Here is a 19,369-nt window from a genome sequence, read left to right as displayed (position 1 = left end):
AACTTGGTATAAATATGTTGTACCAAGAAACTTTTCATATTATTACGTGATACTAACCACTTTTGTTGTCTTTTTCTGGCATCACTAGGCTTTCATACAATATAAAACCATGAAATATGAACTCACTGTTCAGTTTGCCTGTTGGATGGTGAAGGAGTGCTGTACTCTGAGTACTGGTTCTATATAATTTACAGCTCTTATTTTGAAGAGGGAAAATCTACACGTGCTTCCGGTCTCTATGGAACTAAACAAATGTTTCGCAAGCTTTAACAAGTAACTTCAAACGTGACTATACATTACAGGAATCATGGAAACAAGTCAAGTAGAAAACACAGGTCCGTGTTATTGTGTTCAGTACTTTTGTTGCAGCTAACAGTGAGCTAGCTGTGTTGCGTATCGTCCGTTAACTGTTAGCCTCAGCTAACAGCTGTGAATGTTGCTAACAAACGTAATGTAAACACAGCAAAACGTGGAGTTAAGTCAGCATTTAGTTACTGTAAGGACGTAAGCATTGCTCTAGAGTAAACGAAAGTGTGAAATGTCCTTTGTTGTTTTGACAAGCTGTGAACTACTCTCCGATAAGCCACATTTCCCACAGATTGGGCCATGTGGCTAACTAAGCTAAATGGACCTAATGGTAAAAGGAGTTGTTCTGTTGTTAGCATGTTAGTAGAGATGTGTGTGAGGGGGATTTCTAGGGACATTACAGTATAGTAGGTATTGGTAAAGTAAAAAAACGTTGTACAGAAAGCAGTTTCACACTCACTGAATGTGTCAACAGACCGCAGCTATTGTGGCAGCATTGTATTTGAATAGGTGCTTCTTTTGTCCTGTAAGTTGCAACTGCACGAGGAACTGCATTATTTTTTATATTAAGTGCAACATCTTTCAGCTGACAGCTTCTAAGTACTGTTTGTTGTGTGATTTGCACGTTTTTACCTGATTACAGTTTCCTAATCTGCACTCTAACTCTGACTTCAGTACAGGCACTGTGGAGGTGTGTTGGGTTTACTCAACACACCTCCATAAAACCTCCACAAAACCTCAACAAAACCTCTTAATACAGGAGGTTTCCAAACCTCCTGTATTAACCCTTGAATTATGCAGTGACATCACTTTCCTTGTGTTGCTTTCAAACGCCTTTCACAAGCATTTAAATATTTATTTATATATTTATAAAACATGGGGAAAAAGGCGATGAGCAACTTGGTAATAAATGTATCACAAGTTGCAAGAAATAAGTAGATTTAGAAAATTAAATATATATAAATTATATTTATAATTATCATAATTATTATGTATTTTTTTCTCCAGCCCCCCCCTTTTTTTTTTTAATTTTTTTTTTTTTACTTTTTTCTCCCCAGGTGATTTTATTCATTTTATTGTACTTCTTACTAAATTCTTGCTAATTTTGGGGTAACTTCCCCTTTCATTGCTTGTCACCTTCCTGTGTTTTTTTAAAGCCAAATTGCTATGGTTTCAGAGGGTTAACTATCACTGTTTAATAGTTACACCTGTTCTAAAAGTCCAGTGTGTAGGATTCAGGGGGATCTATCAGCAGAAATTCAATATAATACCCATCAGTATGTTTTCGTTTTTTCTTTTTTTTCTTTTTTTTTAACACATTTTATTGATTTTTTTTTTTTTTATAACCCAAACAATACAAAACACAGAAACACCCCACCCCCCGGACAGCCCATGTTATACAAAATTAGACAAGAAAAAATGTAAAATAGTTAAGTTGACTAAGAATATATTAATGACATTAAGACAAATAATAATAATAATTCAAATAAAAATAATGATAGTAATAGAACACAAGCAAATGGATAAAATGACTAAAACAATAACGGTAATAGTAATAAAGATATTAATCGAAGAAAAGGAAGAAAAAAGGAAAAAAAAAGGGAGAATGGAAAATAATAATCACAGTCCTAATTTATTTCCAGTCAGCGGTATGTAATTGAGAGTTAAGGGTAACCAGTCATCAGCAGCCTATTGCACATTTCCCTGCATAGGAGAGGCCTTATTCCATTCAGAAAACTGTCTGCCCATCATTAGCAGATTTTTTAGGTCTGCCGTAAATAATCCAGGAAGGGTGTCCAAACTTTTAAAAATAACTCATCTTTACCCTTTACAACAGCCTCCAACCTTTCATGGGGGAGGACGCTAAAAATCTCTCTGTACCAAAGGGTGATATTAGGTGGAAGAGGTTTGATCCAGTTTTGCAGTATACACTTTCGAGCAGCTAGAAGCAGATTTTCAAGGAGCTTATACTGTGATGCAGTGAGATGTAGATCCCTAGAGGGGAGGCCTAGAAGGAAAACGCCAGGGTCTTTCTTGATTTTTGTTTTAAATATCCCACTGACTACCTTTGAAATAAGTGTCCAAAATCTGGAAATCAGTTTACATTCCCAAAAGTAGTGGAAATATGTCCCCCTTTCCAAGTTGCACTTAATACACAGAGGAGAAATGGAATTATTAATTTTGTTTAAAATGACAGGAGTGATATGCAACCTGTGAAGTATCTTGTATTGAGTTTCTCTCAACCGATTACAAGTAGATGTGGACTTGATCAGGCGTATAGCTGTCTGCCAGTCATCCTCAATGTATTCATTGTTCAAGTCTTTTTCCCATTTATGAGAGATGTCTGGTACATGGTATATGACAGACGAACCCAAAAATGTGTAAAATGATGCTATAAAGTGTTTTCTGTTTTTGCGTTCTAGAAGAAATCTCTCAATATCACTGTAAGAGGTGTTAGTAGAGAGAGAGATGGTCTGTGAAGATAGAAAATGTCTAATCTGTAAATAGCGAAATAAATGGTGCTTGGGGATATTGAATGTATTTTGTAATTGCTGGAAGGAAAGTAATGTTTTATCTCTCAATAGATCTCCAATTACATGAATTCCCCTGTCCCTCCAAAAGAGGAATATAGGTGAATTAACACCTGTAGGAAAATCAGGGTTTTGGGTTATGGGAGACAGTAAGGACTTCACGTTTCTTCTTCCCAGGAATTTAGAGATGTCATGCCATATCCTGATCCTGTTGTAAATAATAGGATTGCATTTTATTTCTGAATTTATCTTCTTTGCCTCACACGTGACTAAGCTCCAAGGGGACGTCGTCGTTTTTTCATAAGCACCTGAAAAAAAGAATCATTGCACTTTATTTACCGTATAATGTGCCGGTGAGCTATATACAGAGTGGATCCTCTCCCAATGAGTTGTGATGTTGTTCTACAGTAGCCCAGAATGGACAAATCAAACACTTGCTCTAAATAGGGTGATTTACATTTTTGCATTGGCCACTGCAGTTCTTCTTCATGTTGGAAAGAAATTACAGTTTAGCATTTTCACCACTAGATGGCACCAAATCCACCAAACCAGACTTTGGAAAAGTTACACAAGTCTTTTTGTTACACAGCTGGGCTAATGTATTTGCTGAAAACATAAATGTTACTTGTACACAAAGCATATAATGACTGTGTCCACCTTAATGTCCATGTCTGCACAGATATCTTCCTGCCGTTGTCGTCATTGAGGCTGCTGATTCCTCCTCTGCGGCTGCTCTCTGCAGCGATGTGGCAGGTGGCTCAGTGCAGAGAGGTCCTTGATTATGAGAAGCTTGATGAGTTTGTGACGCTGGTGACGGCAACAGTTCCAGACCTGCTCAGTCCAAAGCAGCGAGCCAAACTGCTTCTGCGACTGAGAGCCAAAGTGAGTCAGCGTGTTTTGGTTGAGATAAAATAACAAAAATGTTGATCATTTGTGCAGTAATGTCATACTTAATGCCAGGGGCACACCTTTCTCTTTCATCTTTTGCGTCAGATTCTTCTTGAGTTGTGCAGAAATGAGGAAACGGCCAACGTTTTGTGCATACAGCCTCACCTGGAACGAATCCGCCCACCGGGATACACAGGAGTAAGTGACAGCAGTGTGCTGAAATTCCCCAAAATAGTCCTTTGTGTCATTGTCACATAAACAACACTGTGTCCTGAGCCTCGTAATTACTTGTCAGATGGAGCGCTGCTCTGCTGATATTGTGTGGAGATGACACTGACAGTTTCTTTCAGAGTGGAGATGCAGAGGTGGATGCAGAGGAGGCCATTTTTGTGGAGCTCATTCAAACACTCCTGAAAGACCCAGCAGAGAGGGAGCATTTTTACCAGGTAAAGCTGCTTCACGTGCAACTCAGCTCAAAAGAGTCTTTGTGTGGCCTGATGTTTTCCTGCGTGCTGTCGCAGTAATATTTTTGACTAACTGTTACTTTTGTGCTTCCCAGGAGGTTTTTCCATCAGAGTACGGACCCAGCTACGACACAGACATGCAGCTCATTGTGTGGGAGTTTCTGTCGAAACTGGAGAAACTCCTGCCAGTGCCGGACCTCAGCCAGGTACTTTACATTACAACAGCTGCTACTCGACACATGCACTGTGCTTAAGAATATACAAAAGCTGACATCTTACCATCTGCTCATCTATTGTTGCCTTTAGCTTATTTGTTGTTAGTATGCCCCTATGAATAAAAGGAATCAAAAAAAGTATAGAATAAGAATAAGAATATCCAAAAGTATAGAATTAAAGTGTATACATAGATATAGATAGATCTTAGTGGCTTTTTTTTTTTTTTTTTTAGCAAATTTAAGAACATTTTATGTTTTTGTGCACTGCATTGAACAACTATGCTTGTAAATCATAAGTTTAACCAATCATGATACCATATCAGATTAATTCTTTGCACTGCAATATTAGATTTGCTGAAATGATTTTGATTTGATTCAATTCAGGGGTTGACGATGTCAGTTCATATGCTCATGTTTTTTTTTCTTGGCTACTTACCAATATGAAGGAAGGAAATGGCGACACAGACCTGCTATGGTAATTTCAAAATAAAGGCGTTTCACTTTGCATTGATTTTATTGGATTGTTGATCGTTAAAATAATATATTTATCCAGATTGGTGTGTTGCTACAGGCCTGTTTGCAAATAGGCTTTTTATGTGGTTGATTTGAAGTTATTTGCCTTTATTTTTGAAAAAAAAAACAACCAAATATTATTGATAACATAGTGTACCTAATACTTCAGTGCAGATCTTGATCATTTTTAGCAGCAGCAGCATCATAAGAGTCGTGGTGGATGTAGTGTTATGTGTTTAAGTTACGTCACTGTGAGCTGACTGTGTGATTCCCTCCTTCTTGCTGACATGTTTGCTTTTGTCCATAAACAGACAGTGTCATGGCTGACCTCTGCCCCCTCTGTGCTGAAGGACTGCTTACAAGCGTTTTCCAGTCCTGACGACCTGACGTCCCTCCTGCAGCACCACAAATGCCTCGAGCACCTTGGAACACAAGGTAAAGCACATGTATCGGTCATGATCGTCTCTCTCATCCACTTTACTTCAGTATTGTATTATAAAACTCCCTGTGCCATGATCACACTTCAGCAGCGGGCTACAATAATCTGATTTATTACAGTTACATTTGTTTTGAATTTCTCATGCTCAAGGAATTCCAAAGAAATTTGTAACCAGCCTACAAACACAAAAAATTTTACGGAATAAATATGAAGTCATAGAAAGCAGATGAGCATCTTTTTTAAGATGATAAAAAAATTTGTTAGAGAATGTTTTTCTCCCAGCAGCTGCAATGCACAGGGACTAGATTCATGTCATTAGATCTGCCTGGAAGTAACTGAATTATTTTATATGTTTAGCTATGCTAAATGATAAAAATGTGAGGCTATCAACAAGTTATAGTACCCTTCATTAAATGTCGAAAAACAGTATTTACATTTTGTTTCTTCCCCTCAGTGTAAGCTATGTTTGATATTTGACGGTTGTGTCAGTGTGGACAATAACATCTCAGCAGTGTCTGTCATAGGTAGGGGTTAACGGTCGTGGTTTTTCAGGGCAGATACCGGTTTATTAGTTCTTAATGAGACCAATAACAGATACTTGGAACTGATATGCATTTAAAATAAAATTGAAAATCTTTCTAATCTTTCTAGACAAACACAAAACTTGTTTAAATACTTTTAAAAAATGTTTAATGAAACTGAAACTTTCAACATCATATACAGCGAGTTTCCAGCATCTTTTTTTAGAAAGCTAAGTCGAGATTAAAAAAAAAAAAAAAAAAAATAGCTTCCTAAAGTTTTAAGAAGTAAAAGTTTCTCCCATAGTGACGCTTTCTTTGTACTTTTTAATTAATGTATTTTATCTGCGATCATTAAAACATTCAAATAAAATGCTGATACAGATGATCAGTAAAATGCCAGCTGTCAACCCCAATAATCTGCCAGGCTGATAATCTGTTGACCTGTAGTCATAGAGGTGTAAGAAAATGTCAATGAGCTTGAGAAAGGCAGTGTTTTGATTTGTGATACTATATCGATTCTCAAAAACTCTATTAGTTTTTAATGAATAGTGTCCATGCACAGATTTGTGGCAATGGTTTATTTTGTGTTGTGTTTAAAATCCCGACAGCTAGATCTGTCAGTGTTATAATTTATCTTCAGCCATTTGACTCCTCCGCTCCAAAATAACAACATATCACCAGCTTAAACACAAAGAAGACAGGACTACAGGACTATGAAACAGACAGAGTCATAACAGGCGCACTGCTGGCATTGAGTTTTCCTAAAATTACATTTTAAAAGTATGTAGTAATTGCAGTATTTCACCTTGCTTACCTCAAAATATTGCAATTTATTCCACTGTAACGGATGTATCGTGATACATATTGTGACAATAGATTCTTAAAACAGCCTAGATTCTTCAAACTGTTACATGTAAACTACATCCTGGAAATAATAATCTAATAATGAGTGATAGAGAAGGTTTCTCCAAGAATGGGGGCCACACTCTGCACTAAGCCATTTTAATTGGAAAACCTTTATTTTTTAATTTTTTAATTTCTGCTTTAGCCATCGGTCCACTTCCCGCCTGCATATTTCTCACCTAAAAAAGTTGTTTTTTTGAAAACATTGTCCTGAGTGGATGAATCTTAAAACATACCTCATGTTTTCATGTGGATGGTGAAAATGGAGCTTTAGGAAAATGAGGACGCAAGTTGCCCACTCAAGCCCCTGCATTCATGGCGATCGAATAACAGTTTGTCTCAGCGTATCATAATCAGAATACAATTTATTGCCAAGTAGGTTTTTACATCCAAGGAATTTGCTTTAATGTGTTGGTACATAACAATAATAATAACAGATTTTAATTATAATGCACTTTACATTTTTAAACAAATCTCAAAGTTCTACAAGATAAAAGCATTAGTATAAAAACAGATGAAACAACCAAAATAAAAGAATATTAAAAAGTCCTAAATAAGAGCGTATAATATAAAAATAATTAAAGAAAATTATAATAAAAGCAAGTACAAAGTTAAAACACAAATACAGAATAGAAAATATACAAGAAAAATAAGCAAGAAAAAAGGGAAATAAAGCTGTTAGCATAGCAAATAATGCTTGTATTTTGCAATCAGATCATAATTTTTTTATTCATTTAGTTTTGACAACATGAAAAGAAAAAAATGAAAATGAAATTGAGCAGGAAACCCAACAGAGGTTGAATCAGCTGAGGCTCAGCAGAGTAACCACACTGACCCACTGACCACCACATGCTGCCTGAGACGAGTGAAACACGAAAGGAAAGACTTTTCGTTTCTTTCATGTTTACGTATTTCTGTATGAATGAAAATCTCTTTAAAATGTGACTGTGGATACATTTTACCCAGCTTATGTGGGTCATATGGGAGACCTAGATGTGAATATCAGAAATCACAGCCTCAACCAGCTAACCCAGTAATGTTTCTGGTGAAAGGGGCTCAAAATTTCCCTGCAGAAACACAAGAAAAACTTTCTAATATCTGCGTGAACCAAAAGAACTACTTTAATTTTCTTCCTGTTTTGCACAGGTACCACTGTGGAGATGTCGACTCAGGTGTTCGCCTGCTCCGAGTGTCCATTCTTCCACATGCAGGAGTCCTTTCTGCTGCAGCACATGGAGCACAGTCACCCCCAGCAGTACAGCAAACTGCAGAGGTCTGCAGAGACAGCTGACGTCCCCAAGAAGAAGGCCCAGCGTCCCGAGTTCCCTAAGCCGTTCCCCATCCACGACAGGCCCGACCCTCACATGTGCCAGGAGTGCGGCAAAACTTTCACACGTTCCTCAGACCTGACTCGTCACAGGCGCTCACACACAAACGAGCGCCCGTACACCTGCGAGGAGTGTAAGAAGGGCTTCAGGAACTCTTGGGATCTGACCCGACATCAGCGCATTCACACAGGAGAGCGCCCCTTCCTGTGCTCGCAGTGTGGCAAACGCTTCACACAGATGGGCTTGCTCAAGCTGCATTTTGAGCGGACCGCCTGCGGACAGACTTGCAACCCTCCCCTGGACTTAACGACGGAGGTCGTGGTAGCAGAGGAGACATCAGAAAAGGAAGGCGGGCAGTACACATGCCAAAAGTGCGGTGAGAGCTTCAGCAGCATCCTGGAGCGTCTGAGGCACCGGCAGACGCACGTGGTGAGGCGTCAGTACAAATGCTCGCTGTGTGAGAAGATATACGGTCGAGCGTCTGACCTCAAGAGACACCAGATGAAACACACCGGCGAGCGGCCGTTTGCCTGCGAGTGCGGGAAAAGCTTCACGCACGTGTGGCTCCTGAACAAGCACCAGCAGATCCACACCAGGCAGCGCGCATACCCCTGCACAGAGTGCGGCAAGAGCTTCACACAGATGCAGATCCTCAACCGCCACCTGCTGACTCACAACGGACAGCGGCCTTTTCAGTGCTCCTACTGCGAGAAGAGCTTCACCCAGCTGGCCAGCCTCACGCGCCACGAAAGAACACACACAGGCGAGAGGCCGTACGTGTGCAGCACCTGCGAGAAGACGTTCCTCACACACGGAGAGCTGGTGCGACATCAGCGCAGCCACAGCAATCTGAGGCCGTTCGGTTGTCCGCAGTGCCCGAAGAGCTTTAAGACCAAGCGAGCTCAGAGCGAACACCTCAACACTCACACAGGAGAGCGGCCTTTTGCGTGCTCTCGTTGCGGGAAGACGTTCGCCAAGTCGACCTCACTCGTGCGGCATAACCTGACTCACACGGGAGAGCGACCCCACCAGTGCTCCCAGTGCGGGAAGACCTTCCTCACTTCTGGTGAGCTTCTCCTACACAAGCGGATCCACACAGGAGAGAGGCCTTATCCCTGCTCCTACTGCGAGAGGAAGTTCAGGTGTTCCTCCGACCTCAACATGCACGTCCGGACGCACACCGGCGAGAAGCCTCACAGCTGTCTCTTCTGTAAGAAGAGTTTCTCCACGTCTACGAGGCTCAAGAGACACGTGCGCACGCACATGGAGAAAGGGATAGTCGTGGAGTCATTTAGTCTTTGAGCTGGCAAGAGGTAAAGTAGTTATTACAAGATGTTACTTTGTTATTAAAAATAAAGTATAGTATAATTTTATCGTGGTCACGATCTGTTGTGTGTCAACCAGTTTTGAAAAAGAGTGTAAATCTGTGTGGTTTTGTGAACATAGTAACTTTTTTGGTGCATACAGATAAAGGTTATCGACAAATGAATCAAAAGTGTTTGTAAGAAAAGCTGGATGTCAAGAATTACAACAGCATCCCTCCAAAATAAGAGCAGATGCAAATATCTGTCATTTAGACGACTGTCATTTCCACAGGGGGCAGTTTGTTTCATCAGCTTGCTTTTGTACACATACAGTAATTTGTAGACATATAAATAGATTAGTAAAAAAATATTAAAAAATAAAGATAAAAATATGTCAAGGAGTTCATTGGAATACTAGAATCAATAATTACGTTTGATTATCAGTTAAATAAGTAAAACATAAAAATAACATTTACAGAGAGCTTAAAGATAAATTGCAGAGGGAATAAAATATTTAGAATAGTTAGAGTTACAAGCAGGTGAAACAACAACGCCCTGACGGCAACAGAGAAAATTCCCCTGCAAGAACGTGACCAGAAGAAGCTAAAAAACGTGTCGTTTGCTGGAGGATTTGTTGTTTGCAAAAAGTGGTGAAGTCCCTTTGTGTCACTCCTATGATGTTAGAACAGATTTTAGCAATGCTGTTTAGACTGTTTCTGTTGTTCAGTGAGAGGTTTTGAAACCAACAGATAAATGAAAAATACAGGAGTGTTTTTGAGTTACCAAAGTGACCAAATCCAAATGATTATTTGTTTTTTTTTTGGAGGGGGATACCGAGGACTTAATATCCAGTAATTCATTGAAAAAATGCTCAACACTGAGACAAATCTAAAAAAATGCCTCTGTCTTTGGAAGCTGTCCTTTCTGTATAATTATCTCAGGAGACCTCTGATTTTTTTTATTGTTGTTGTTGGTGGTAGTGGGATTTTTTGTTTGGTTTTTTTTTTTTTTTTTTTTGCTTTTTTGTTATGGTGCAATACAAGTGATCAACATGAAGACACAAGAGACAGCACAAGACAAAAAAAACTGCCTTTTTCCCCACTTTTTCTTTTCACTTTTTTCTTCATTTTTTCTTCTGAAAATTCAGGTATTTTCTTTTACTTTTTACAAGTGTCTTGCCTTCATCCCATGGTGTTGAAAGGAATCATTTAACACCATGGGAATTAGTTCTGGTTTGAAAGGGTTAAAGATGATCAGCGTGTGGCACTGACGGACTGCTCAACTACAAAAGAGCAGTGTCAAGAAGAGACTGTATGCGGATGTGTGTGTGTGTGTATGACACCCCCTTACAGAAAACAATGCAAGGGAGGAGTTAGCTGGATGTCTGTGATCCACTCACAACTGATGAGTTATAAAAGAGCTAGAAGCCACATAACCCATGCAAGAGTTCACATCACATTTTCTGCAAGTCTCTAGTATGTTTTTTTCATCTGTGTGACAGAACACTGACAATATCTGTCGCACAGTACGAAACATTTGTTTAAGGTTCAATTTGTCTCCATTCCCCCTGTCCAAAAAATCTACATAGAAAAGGGGTTTATATGTTGACATATTTGTCCTGTTGCTTTAGTTTTTTTTTGTTGTTTTTGTTTTTTGTTTTGCTGTGCAGGAATGCCCTGGTTTGGCATATTTTTGGAGAACACTGGTTGAGACAAATTTGAGCACAGCATTTAGGCACTTATTTATTTATTTATAGGTCTTTTCAGTTTTTTTTTACACGTTTAAAGCATTTGTGAGAATAGTAATCAAAAAGTAATCAAAGGCAATAAGTTACATTAGTTTAACAAAGTAATCAAGAGTTAAGTAATTTACTTTTACATTACATTTTATATAAAGTAACTAGCAATCTGTAACACATTACGTTTCAAAAGTAACGGCCCAACACTGGTCACGTGGTTAGAATTTGGAGATTCAATTTCCCTCCAAGTTTCCCGCCGGAACGCTTATCTCCGGGCACTTCCTGTCCCACCCACATTCTCGTGTCGCTTCCGGGTGGCCACACACTACTCATCCAGCGAGCCGTCGTTATCATAACGCTGTAAACAAAAGTTACTGAACGGTTTAGCTTCCGCGACACGTTAAACGAAAAGACATGCATATCAAAACAGGTAAGTTTGTACAACTTTCTGACATATCTGACCGAAATTCTTCACTTGGAGAGCTTTTTTTTGTTGCCGTCGGCAGGACGGTGTTAGCATGTATGCTAGCGGTATCGATAGCAGCCTTTGAATGGAGCGTTACGAAACTTTGACTTCGGCTAACATGCTAGCTAGCTGTTAATCTCTCTATATGGGCAAATAAATCCATCTCGCTGACGACAACCGTTATTGTCCATGTATTTTTGAACTATATTGCCCATGCCATGTCGGCAGTTGAAGAAAACCGTCGAGTTTAATTCTCCGCACCATGACGCTGCTAATTAAAGTTTGCTAACACCGGTGTGTTGGCTTTTAGCTCTTGCTGCCTGTTAGCTGCCAGCGGTGCACACAGGAGTCCTAGCATGTTTGAAACGAAGAGACGCAAATAAAGCAGCCGGGTTACTCTTTTAGCCAAAGATGGCGAGTCTGTTTAAGCTAGTTTGTCGAGCTTTCTGCCAAGCCGTTTGTTGGTAAACTAACGTTTCCTCCGCAGTTTGTTTGAAATGTGGCGCTTTGGATTGGGCACGCTGCTCAGGCCGGGTGTATCCATATCATATTCGCTTTGGGTGTTGTATCTAAATTTGTGACCCCACAAGTTGTGTAACCCTATAAAGCACCTGTTGGGAGTTTCTCCCTCATAGTCGTTGAAGACGTAGTTACAGTTGCCATGCCTTGAAAAACAACGAGCTGTAACCGCGTCCAGGTCTGTCTGCCCTGTGCTGTGTGGACAAAACTGTCCAAATAGTTGTATCTTAATTTATTATTACAGAGTACAGTTGCAATGACAACGATATGCAGTTTAGTATCTAACCCGAAATACAAAACGGCAGTAAAGTGCAGCGTAAGGTACTAAATTTACAGAAGGAAATGTTGAATTAATAGCTCGTGGAATAAACAGTAAAAGATCACATTAGGTTTATACGGTATAAACAGTATACATTTTTGGGGACACTATAATGTTCAAATAGGATTTTTTTAGGGGAAAAAACAATACGAGAACTATGTAATTATTTCATGTAAATAAATAATTTAACGGGAAAAGCCGTTTCTTTCAGGGAAAAAATCATAGAATTTTAAGTATAATGTTGACTTTTTTTCCCTCATAGATTTAGGTGTCCTCAACCATATTCTCAAATTATTATTATTAATTTTTAATTTTCAAAAAAATGTATGTCCCTAATCCCCCTTTGTAATAAACAGTGAGGGTAAATTTAAAAATGGTTCAGAAAATTACAAGTACAATTGAAGTACAGGCTGTGCTAATAGTAACTTAATATACTGAATAACATCTGTAAGTATGTAATGAACAGGTGTATACACTTTAGATATAGTTTTATAGATGGTGGTATAAATATAGATACTCTATAGGACGGTGTGTACACTTTGAGCTGTAGTATAATTGTATGGGCATGCCAGAGTGTGTAGTGCAGTAAGTAAGTGAATAGGCCTGACTAAAACCAATAATTCCTTTTCATGATGAGCCATAAAGTGTGAATGAATGATCCAGATTGTTGTGTAACATCAGTACAAGATCCCGAACAGTGAGATGTATGTAACAAGTATTGGAAGCTGTGATAGGCTGCAGTCTGTTAGTAGCACTTATACATTTCTCTATAAATACTGATGTCATTTCAATATACTGTAGGCTTGCAACTGAGTTTTTTTTAATGGTCGGTAAATCAGATTTTTTGTTCGACTGGATCATTGAGTTTGGGACATGCAAGAGCTTGAGGTGAAGTTTTCATATTTATTTTGTCTGACTTAACTTTTTAATTTACAATGACATTAAATATATGCAGATCTTACATTTGAGAGGCTGAGACCAAAGAGTTTGGCAGTTTCTTGATAAATGAGTTCATCAACTAATGAGATGGATCAGAGTGCCTCAATATTTTTCAGGCAAAGGGTCCCGTAGCTGAGAGAGCGATGGATCAGGGACCCCCTACTACATAAATTTTCTAAAACTAAGACGCACTGAGATAATTGTCTGCATATTTTGAGATCTTCTCTTGTTTGTGCTTGTCTGTAGCTGCAGTTGTAGCGTAGTTATGTGCGTTAGCTTTACCCTCTGTTCTTTCGCTGGTTGTTTCTGAGGCGGACGGTACGTTTGAGTCTGTAGCTCAAACTTTAACAATGCAACACATTTTGGCTCATGAGAAATTACTGTTCACTTGTAATAAAAAAAACAGCCAATTGGCCAACATGTTTCTGTAGTATCTAACTGTTAGAACTAGTTTACCTCATTTCACTGTCGTGTAGCATGAACTAGCTCACACGAATGCTCGGGGACTCATGAGTGCCATGTCTTTCAGGTACATGGGAAGCCAGCAACACCGTGTGTGAGTCCGATACCCTGTGTGACCCAGCAGTCCTTGTCGCAACCACCAACTCAGAGCCCCATATTCGCAACCGTCGTCTGTCTCCTGGCTCCGGTAACTGTGGAGGTGGTGGGGGCGGCTGCATCTCTAGCGGTGACCAACAGCCCCGGCAGCTCTCCCCCGAAGGCGACCTCATTGGCCACACGCACACCTTCAGCTTCCGCAGGGAAAAAGAACGCAAAGGCCAGCAGCACAAAGGCCGCAGCCTCCGCAGGGAAACTCAGAAGGGCGTTAGCCGAATAAGCGAGCGGCCACAAAAGGTTAACCAAAAGGAGAGGTGGGTGGAGGACAGTCTGTCGCTGCTCAAGCCCCCACCCGCCTTCCCAGTGCAGGACAGCCCCGCCAAGCTGCAGCCCGCCGTCAGCTACGCCTCCAAGGTGAAGGCGGGAGCGGCAAGCGGCGGGCTGGAGGAGGACCGCCCCGCCATCGGCGTGCTGCTACAGAACCAGTGGGGTCTCAGTTTCATTAGTGAAGCGAGGCCGGCCACGGAGGGCTCCGGCCCGCGCCCCGCAGCCAACGCCCTCCCTCCCCAGCCCACAGACGGCGAACAGTCAGCAGAGCTACAGTTCGAGGCAATTCTCACAGCGCAGCCTCCCGAAGAATCGCCTATTCCAGTCGCTACCTCCGTCACCCCCAGCACACGCCCAGAGGTGGACGAGAGCAACGGGAAGCTGCTGCTTAGTTGTCGCCATCTAGTGGAGGCTTTGAACTATCACAGTAGAGGTGAGGAGTGTGAACGATGATGTCCTGCCGGATTTTCAAATTGAAAATAGGGGTCGCTAATGAGACTGATAATTGATATTTGGAACTGATGTGCATTTACAACAAAAAATGAATATATTTCAGTCCAAATGTAGAATTTGGACGAAAGTTTCGTAACGAACTCCAACACAAAACAAATGTTTAGTCAAAACTCGTTCATATACAGCAAGTTACCAGCATTTTTTCCCTAAAAGGTCAAGTGAAAATTTAAATAAAAAACACATAATAAATATAGCTCCCTCAGGTTTTACACAGTAAAAGTTCTCCCCATGCCGACACTTCTTTGCACTTTTGATTAATAATTAAATTTTATTTTGCGATCATTGAAACAAAACACAGATAATCAGCAAAATGCAAAATATCCGTCCCGATTATCAACCAGGCTCATAATCTGTCAACCCCTAGTTGAAAATGATGATTTTAGTGCATTTATTCTAACAGCGGCTCTCTTTTTGTCTCCTCAGAATGGAACGCTACCTGTAACAAACAGAAAAAAGGTACGTCGACTCACACACGTCACCGGTCAGTGCTGTCAGGCTGCTTCTCAGGAAATTAAAAAAAACTTGAGCATGATTGAAATTGTGTTTGAAATGTTGAGGAACTTTCTTCAGCCCCTTAGATTAGAAGTATTTTGTAGTTCTGTGTGTTTTGGAAACCACTTTAAAGGTCCAGTATTTAATCTGGAGAAAGAAAGCTGAATGTTGAGTCTCATTCGCAGCTCGATGGTATTTGACAACCTGGGACCAGTTCAAGTAATCTGATTGCATTTCAGCTATTGGATAGGATCAAATCTGGAAACAGGATTCTGAAATTGCATCAAAATATGAACTCCAAATATTTATTTATTTATTTATGGTACCTAATAATGCCCCTTTAATTGTTAGTGATCTCACTCATGAATTCTGTAAATCGAGTCCAGCGAGTCCTTTAGGTTGAATTAATAATTTATCAGAGGATTACACAAGAAATATGTGTAATACTAAAATGAGTCACAGATACATTAAGTGTGTTTTTTTTTATTATTAAAAAGAAAACCCTACATTTGGCCAAGTGGGAGCTCGATTGTTTGTAGTTTGTATTTAATGATTATGTTTATTTGCAAAAAATATTCCGGTTGTTGCCCTGATTCTGAAAAAGACAATATTCTGATGAAGCAGTTTGCATGGCTAACAAGGCAAGGTATTTTAGGACTGTAATGTTTTTTTAAATTACATACTACACGGTGACATTTTTATGTCATACAATGACTAATTATAACATTTGTTTTTCATACTATAGACTTTAATGGCCTATTTATGACACACCATGACATTTATTTAATGCAACACTCTATCTAACATTTGTTGTGCTACATGCTACACTGTGTTGGTTTTTTGTTTTGTTCATTTTAAAATGCTGTGTCGTGGCTTTTTTTGCAATACTACACTGACTTTTTTTGATGATTTCTTTTTTTTTTTTACATACTATTCTATGACCTTTTTTGTGACATGCCATATTATGAAATTTTTTGCAACCTAGCATACTTTGACTTTTCTTTTGCAACATTAATATATGTTGGCATGTTTTTGAGATGTACAATATTATGGTAATGTTTTGCGAAATACTTAAATATGACTTTTTTTGTGACAAACCGTTCTATGACATTTTTTTGCAACAATATTGATGACGTTTGTTGTGACATACCATACTATGGGAATTTTTCTGTGGGAACACATACTATAGTAAGACATTCTTTTGCAGCATACTGTACATTTGATATTATTTTGCAACATATACTGTGGCTTTTATAGCGACGTACAGTACTATGACATATTAGGTGACTTGATTTGGTGACCATGATTTATTTGTTTTTTTGCTACATACCATACTGTGACCTTTTTTTTGGCAACATACTATGGCATTTTTTTCAACATACTATACTATGGATAATATGGATGAGTAATTCTCTTGCTGCATGAATCAGAATAATTTTTATTTTAAATCACGTGTATCAATCAAGAGACTAAATTCAGAATAAATGATGACCTGCATCAAAGGGAGAATATTCTGGTAATATGAGTGGTGAATGAGCCACTCAAATGTTGTAAGTGTTCAAATATTTCTGAAAACTTCTCTCCTTGACATTGTTTTTGTCCCTTTTCTGTTTTGCAGTTCCAAAAAAGGTGGTCTGGTACAAGGACACCCAGGAACACCCAGCCTAGCAGTGTGAGAAACCAAAGCATACATAAACACATATACAGCACACCTACATGCACATTAAAACACGTAAAGATGGACAAATTTATGAGTCCCGTTCACACACACTGCACTCAGGATGATGTCTTCACGCAAAGCCACACTGAGACACTTTGGACTAACTCCTTTGAGATCTTACAGCAATGGACTTTTTTAACGCCTTACAGAAAGCCTGCCTTAATTAATCAGACCTGTTTCCATCGCCTCTCATTACCATTTTTAGCTTGTATGTGTAGAGCTGGTCTTTTTTTTTTTTTTTTTAAACAATCTCCAAGGAGCTGTAATTTAACCCTCTTCCTTTTGAAAGCTGCATTTTATCACTTTGTCCTCTGTAAAGCGAGTGGTCAATCAAGCACTTTGTTAAATTTGTTGTGACCAATCCCTGTGTGCGAAAAACCCTCACCAGAGTGATTTCTAATATCCCCCTTCTCAATGACAAACAGAAGAATGTCTTGTACCTGCTTGAGTTTTATGGTTAATGTATGCAGAGGACTTGTGAATCCGTGTCTTCAGTTTACAGAGGGGTGCAGTCAAAGGCACAGTTGTGTTCACCCTTTACCCCTGTCAGATCTTAATGCTGTGTCCATTTTGTTTTTGTTGTTTTTATTTGGTTCCCTAATCGGGCGAATGTTACCCATGAATCCATGAGGGATCTCACCATGTTCAGTATGTTGATTTTTGAAAAGAAAATTTATTGAATAAAAAAAAAATTACACTGGAGAAATAGGAGGAATGTAAGTGAACAGTATTGCTTAATAAAAATGAATAAACTTGAAAAATTCCGATTTGATCCTCTTGTTTTTGTTTGAAGTTCAGATTTACTGCACATACTGATGAGACTAAATATCACATTTCTGTTAATGTTTCCCTCCCCGACGATTACAAGAGCATGATACCTGAAACCAATTTGTAACCGAGTAATCAGTAAATCTTTTACCACAAGCTGCGTTCAACCCAGACAAAAAAAAAATGTAAAATAACAAAGACTTTATGTAAAAAAAAGTAAAGACCTGCTATCATTCGGTTTCTATACACGTCACTGCTAATTGGGCAACACATCCTGCCAAATGAGAGAATCCTTACCTCTAAGCATGTTTCTTTCCAGAAGCACTTTATCAACATGTAAACTGTAGCAAAATGATAGACATTGATTGCAGATTAACGTGCCCCAGTTTTCTGAGCCAGAAATATTCAAAATGAAAAGCTGCACTAACGTTTTCAGCTTTGTTGTAGGTAAGCAGTGACCATCAGGGACCTACTGTGTGCAGATAGTTAATTGGCGTTGCCAAGGATAGTGAAGACATGAGCCACCTAACTCCCTCTGATCGGTTAGTACTTTTTGATTTTGTTGGTTGGGTTTGTACAAAAAGTGACATTGGCTAGCGTAGTAATGTCAAAAGCCTATTAAAGGCAGAGTGGGGTAGGTCATGCCTTTGCTATTTTAGGAAATGCACAATCCTGCTGATCACTATTAATAGTGTAACTCGCCAGAACCTCTTTTTTAAATTTACCACCACTAAATTGTGTAGAAATATTGAAAAATTAAGGGTAGCAAATCACCAAATTTGGAAATGGAACTGCATCTCAGGAGATCACGTACCAAAGAGTGACATTGCCATGTGCAACTTTAAGCAGAACTAAGGTCAGTGGGGAAAGTAAGTAAGAATGAAGGAAAAGAATCTTAAATTAAAAAATCTGGACACATTTCAAGAAAAATGCTTAATATTCCCATATTGCAGTACATGGTCAGTGGAGTAACATAACAGACAGTTGCAACAACCCGTGGCATGATCAGTCTCTCCACGTCACCTCCACTTCATCGGTTCTGTACCTAGAAAGAAAGAAAATGAGAGCAAAAGTGGTAGCACTGGAACTATGGATTGCCTAACTTTGTGTCATCATGCAGGATTTAGATGCTATAAACCTTTTTTTTTTATGGCATACAAAAGTCATACTATACCATGACATTTTGGGGCAATTTCAGACAACACACCATACTATGTCGCATCTCTATGAATTATGATAATCGATTTTCAGCCATTTTTTGGACAAAATTTGAAATAAAAAAACTGATCTATGCAGTTTTGGGCAATTTTATTCCACATGCTATATTATTACTTTCTGGACTCTTGAGGCCCTTTTTTCCACCTGCTATGCTATGTTGCGTCTCTATGTTGGCGACATTTTTCGCCACACGATACTATGCGATGTTAGGCCATGATTTCGACATCCTATATTATGATGTTTTTGTTTTTTGTCTGCCCTTTTTTTCCACATGAAAGCGGTTTCCAGCTGTTTTTGAGACATGTCAAAATTTGAGATTTTTGCCATACTATAGTATGCGATTTTTGACCAGTTTTTCAACATGCCTTTTTATGACTGTG

General features: G+C 39.1%; 3 protein-coding genes across 3 annotated transcripts in view; 2 read left to right on the top strand and 1 right to left on the bottom strand.

The window, feature by feature from the left end:
• Positions 1-177: 177 nt before the first annotated feature.
• On the top strand, positions 178-9,481 carry LOC121961415 (uncharacterized). The gene is made up of 7 exons (XM_042511400.2): positions 178-335; positions 3,517-3,719; positions 3,831-3,923; positions 4,076-4,171; positions 4,285-4,395; positions 5,229-5,352; positions 7,927-9,481. The coding sequence occupies exons 1-7, from the start codon at positions 308-310 to the stop codon at positions 9,408-9,410; spliced, it is 2,139 nt and encodes a 712-aa protein (XP_042367334.1). The 5' UTR covers positions 178-307; the 3' UTR covers positions 9,411-9,481.
• A 1,941-nt stretch (positions 9,482-11,422) lies between these two features.
• On the top strand, positions 11,423-17,253 carry LOC121961344 (uncharacterized). Its single transcript, XM_042511294.2, has 4 exons — positions 11,423-11,580; positions 13,923-14,711; positions 15,215-15,247; positions 16,902-17,253. Exons 1-4 carry the CDS (start codon positions 11,565-11,567, stop codon positions 16,949-16,951), a joined length of 888 nt encoding a protein of 295 aa, XP_042367228.1. The 5' UTR covers positions 11,423-11,564; the 3' UTR covers positions 16,952-17,253.
• A 403-nt stretch (positions 17,254-17,656) lies between these two features.
• Positions 17,657-19,369, bottom strand: part of osgep (O-sialoglycoprotein endopeptidase) — a 53,048-nt gene continuing 51,335 nt past the window's right edge. Inside the window, exon 12 of the mRNA XM_042511293.2 lies at positions 17,657-18,816. Within this exon, the coding sequence (XP_042367227.1) occupies positions 18,777-18,816 (40 nt within the window). The 3' untranslated portion in view covers positions 17,657-18,776. The remainder of the gene's footprint in view (positions 18,817-19,369) is intronic.

This window comes from Plectropomus leopardus, chromosome 22 (assembly GCF_026936395.1).
Source record: "Plectropomus leopardus strain MGB_pleo_1.0 chromosome 22, ASM2693639v1, whole genome shotgun sequence".
Lineage (NCBI taxonomy): Eukaryota > Metazoa > Chordata > Actinopteri > Perciformes > Serranidae > Plectropomus > Plectropomus leopardus.
The sequence above is the reverse complement of the archived record's forward strand: the minus strand, read 5'-3'. Positions and strand labels throughout refer to the sequence as shown.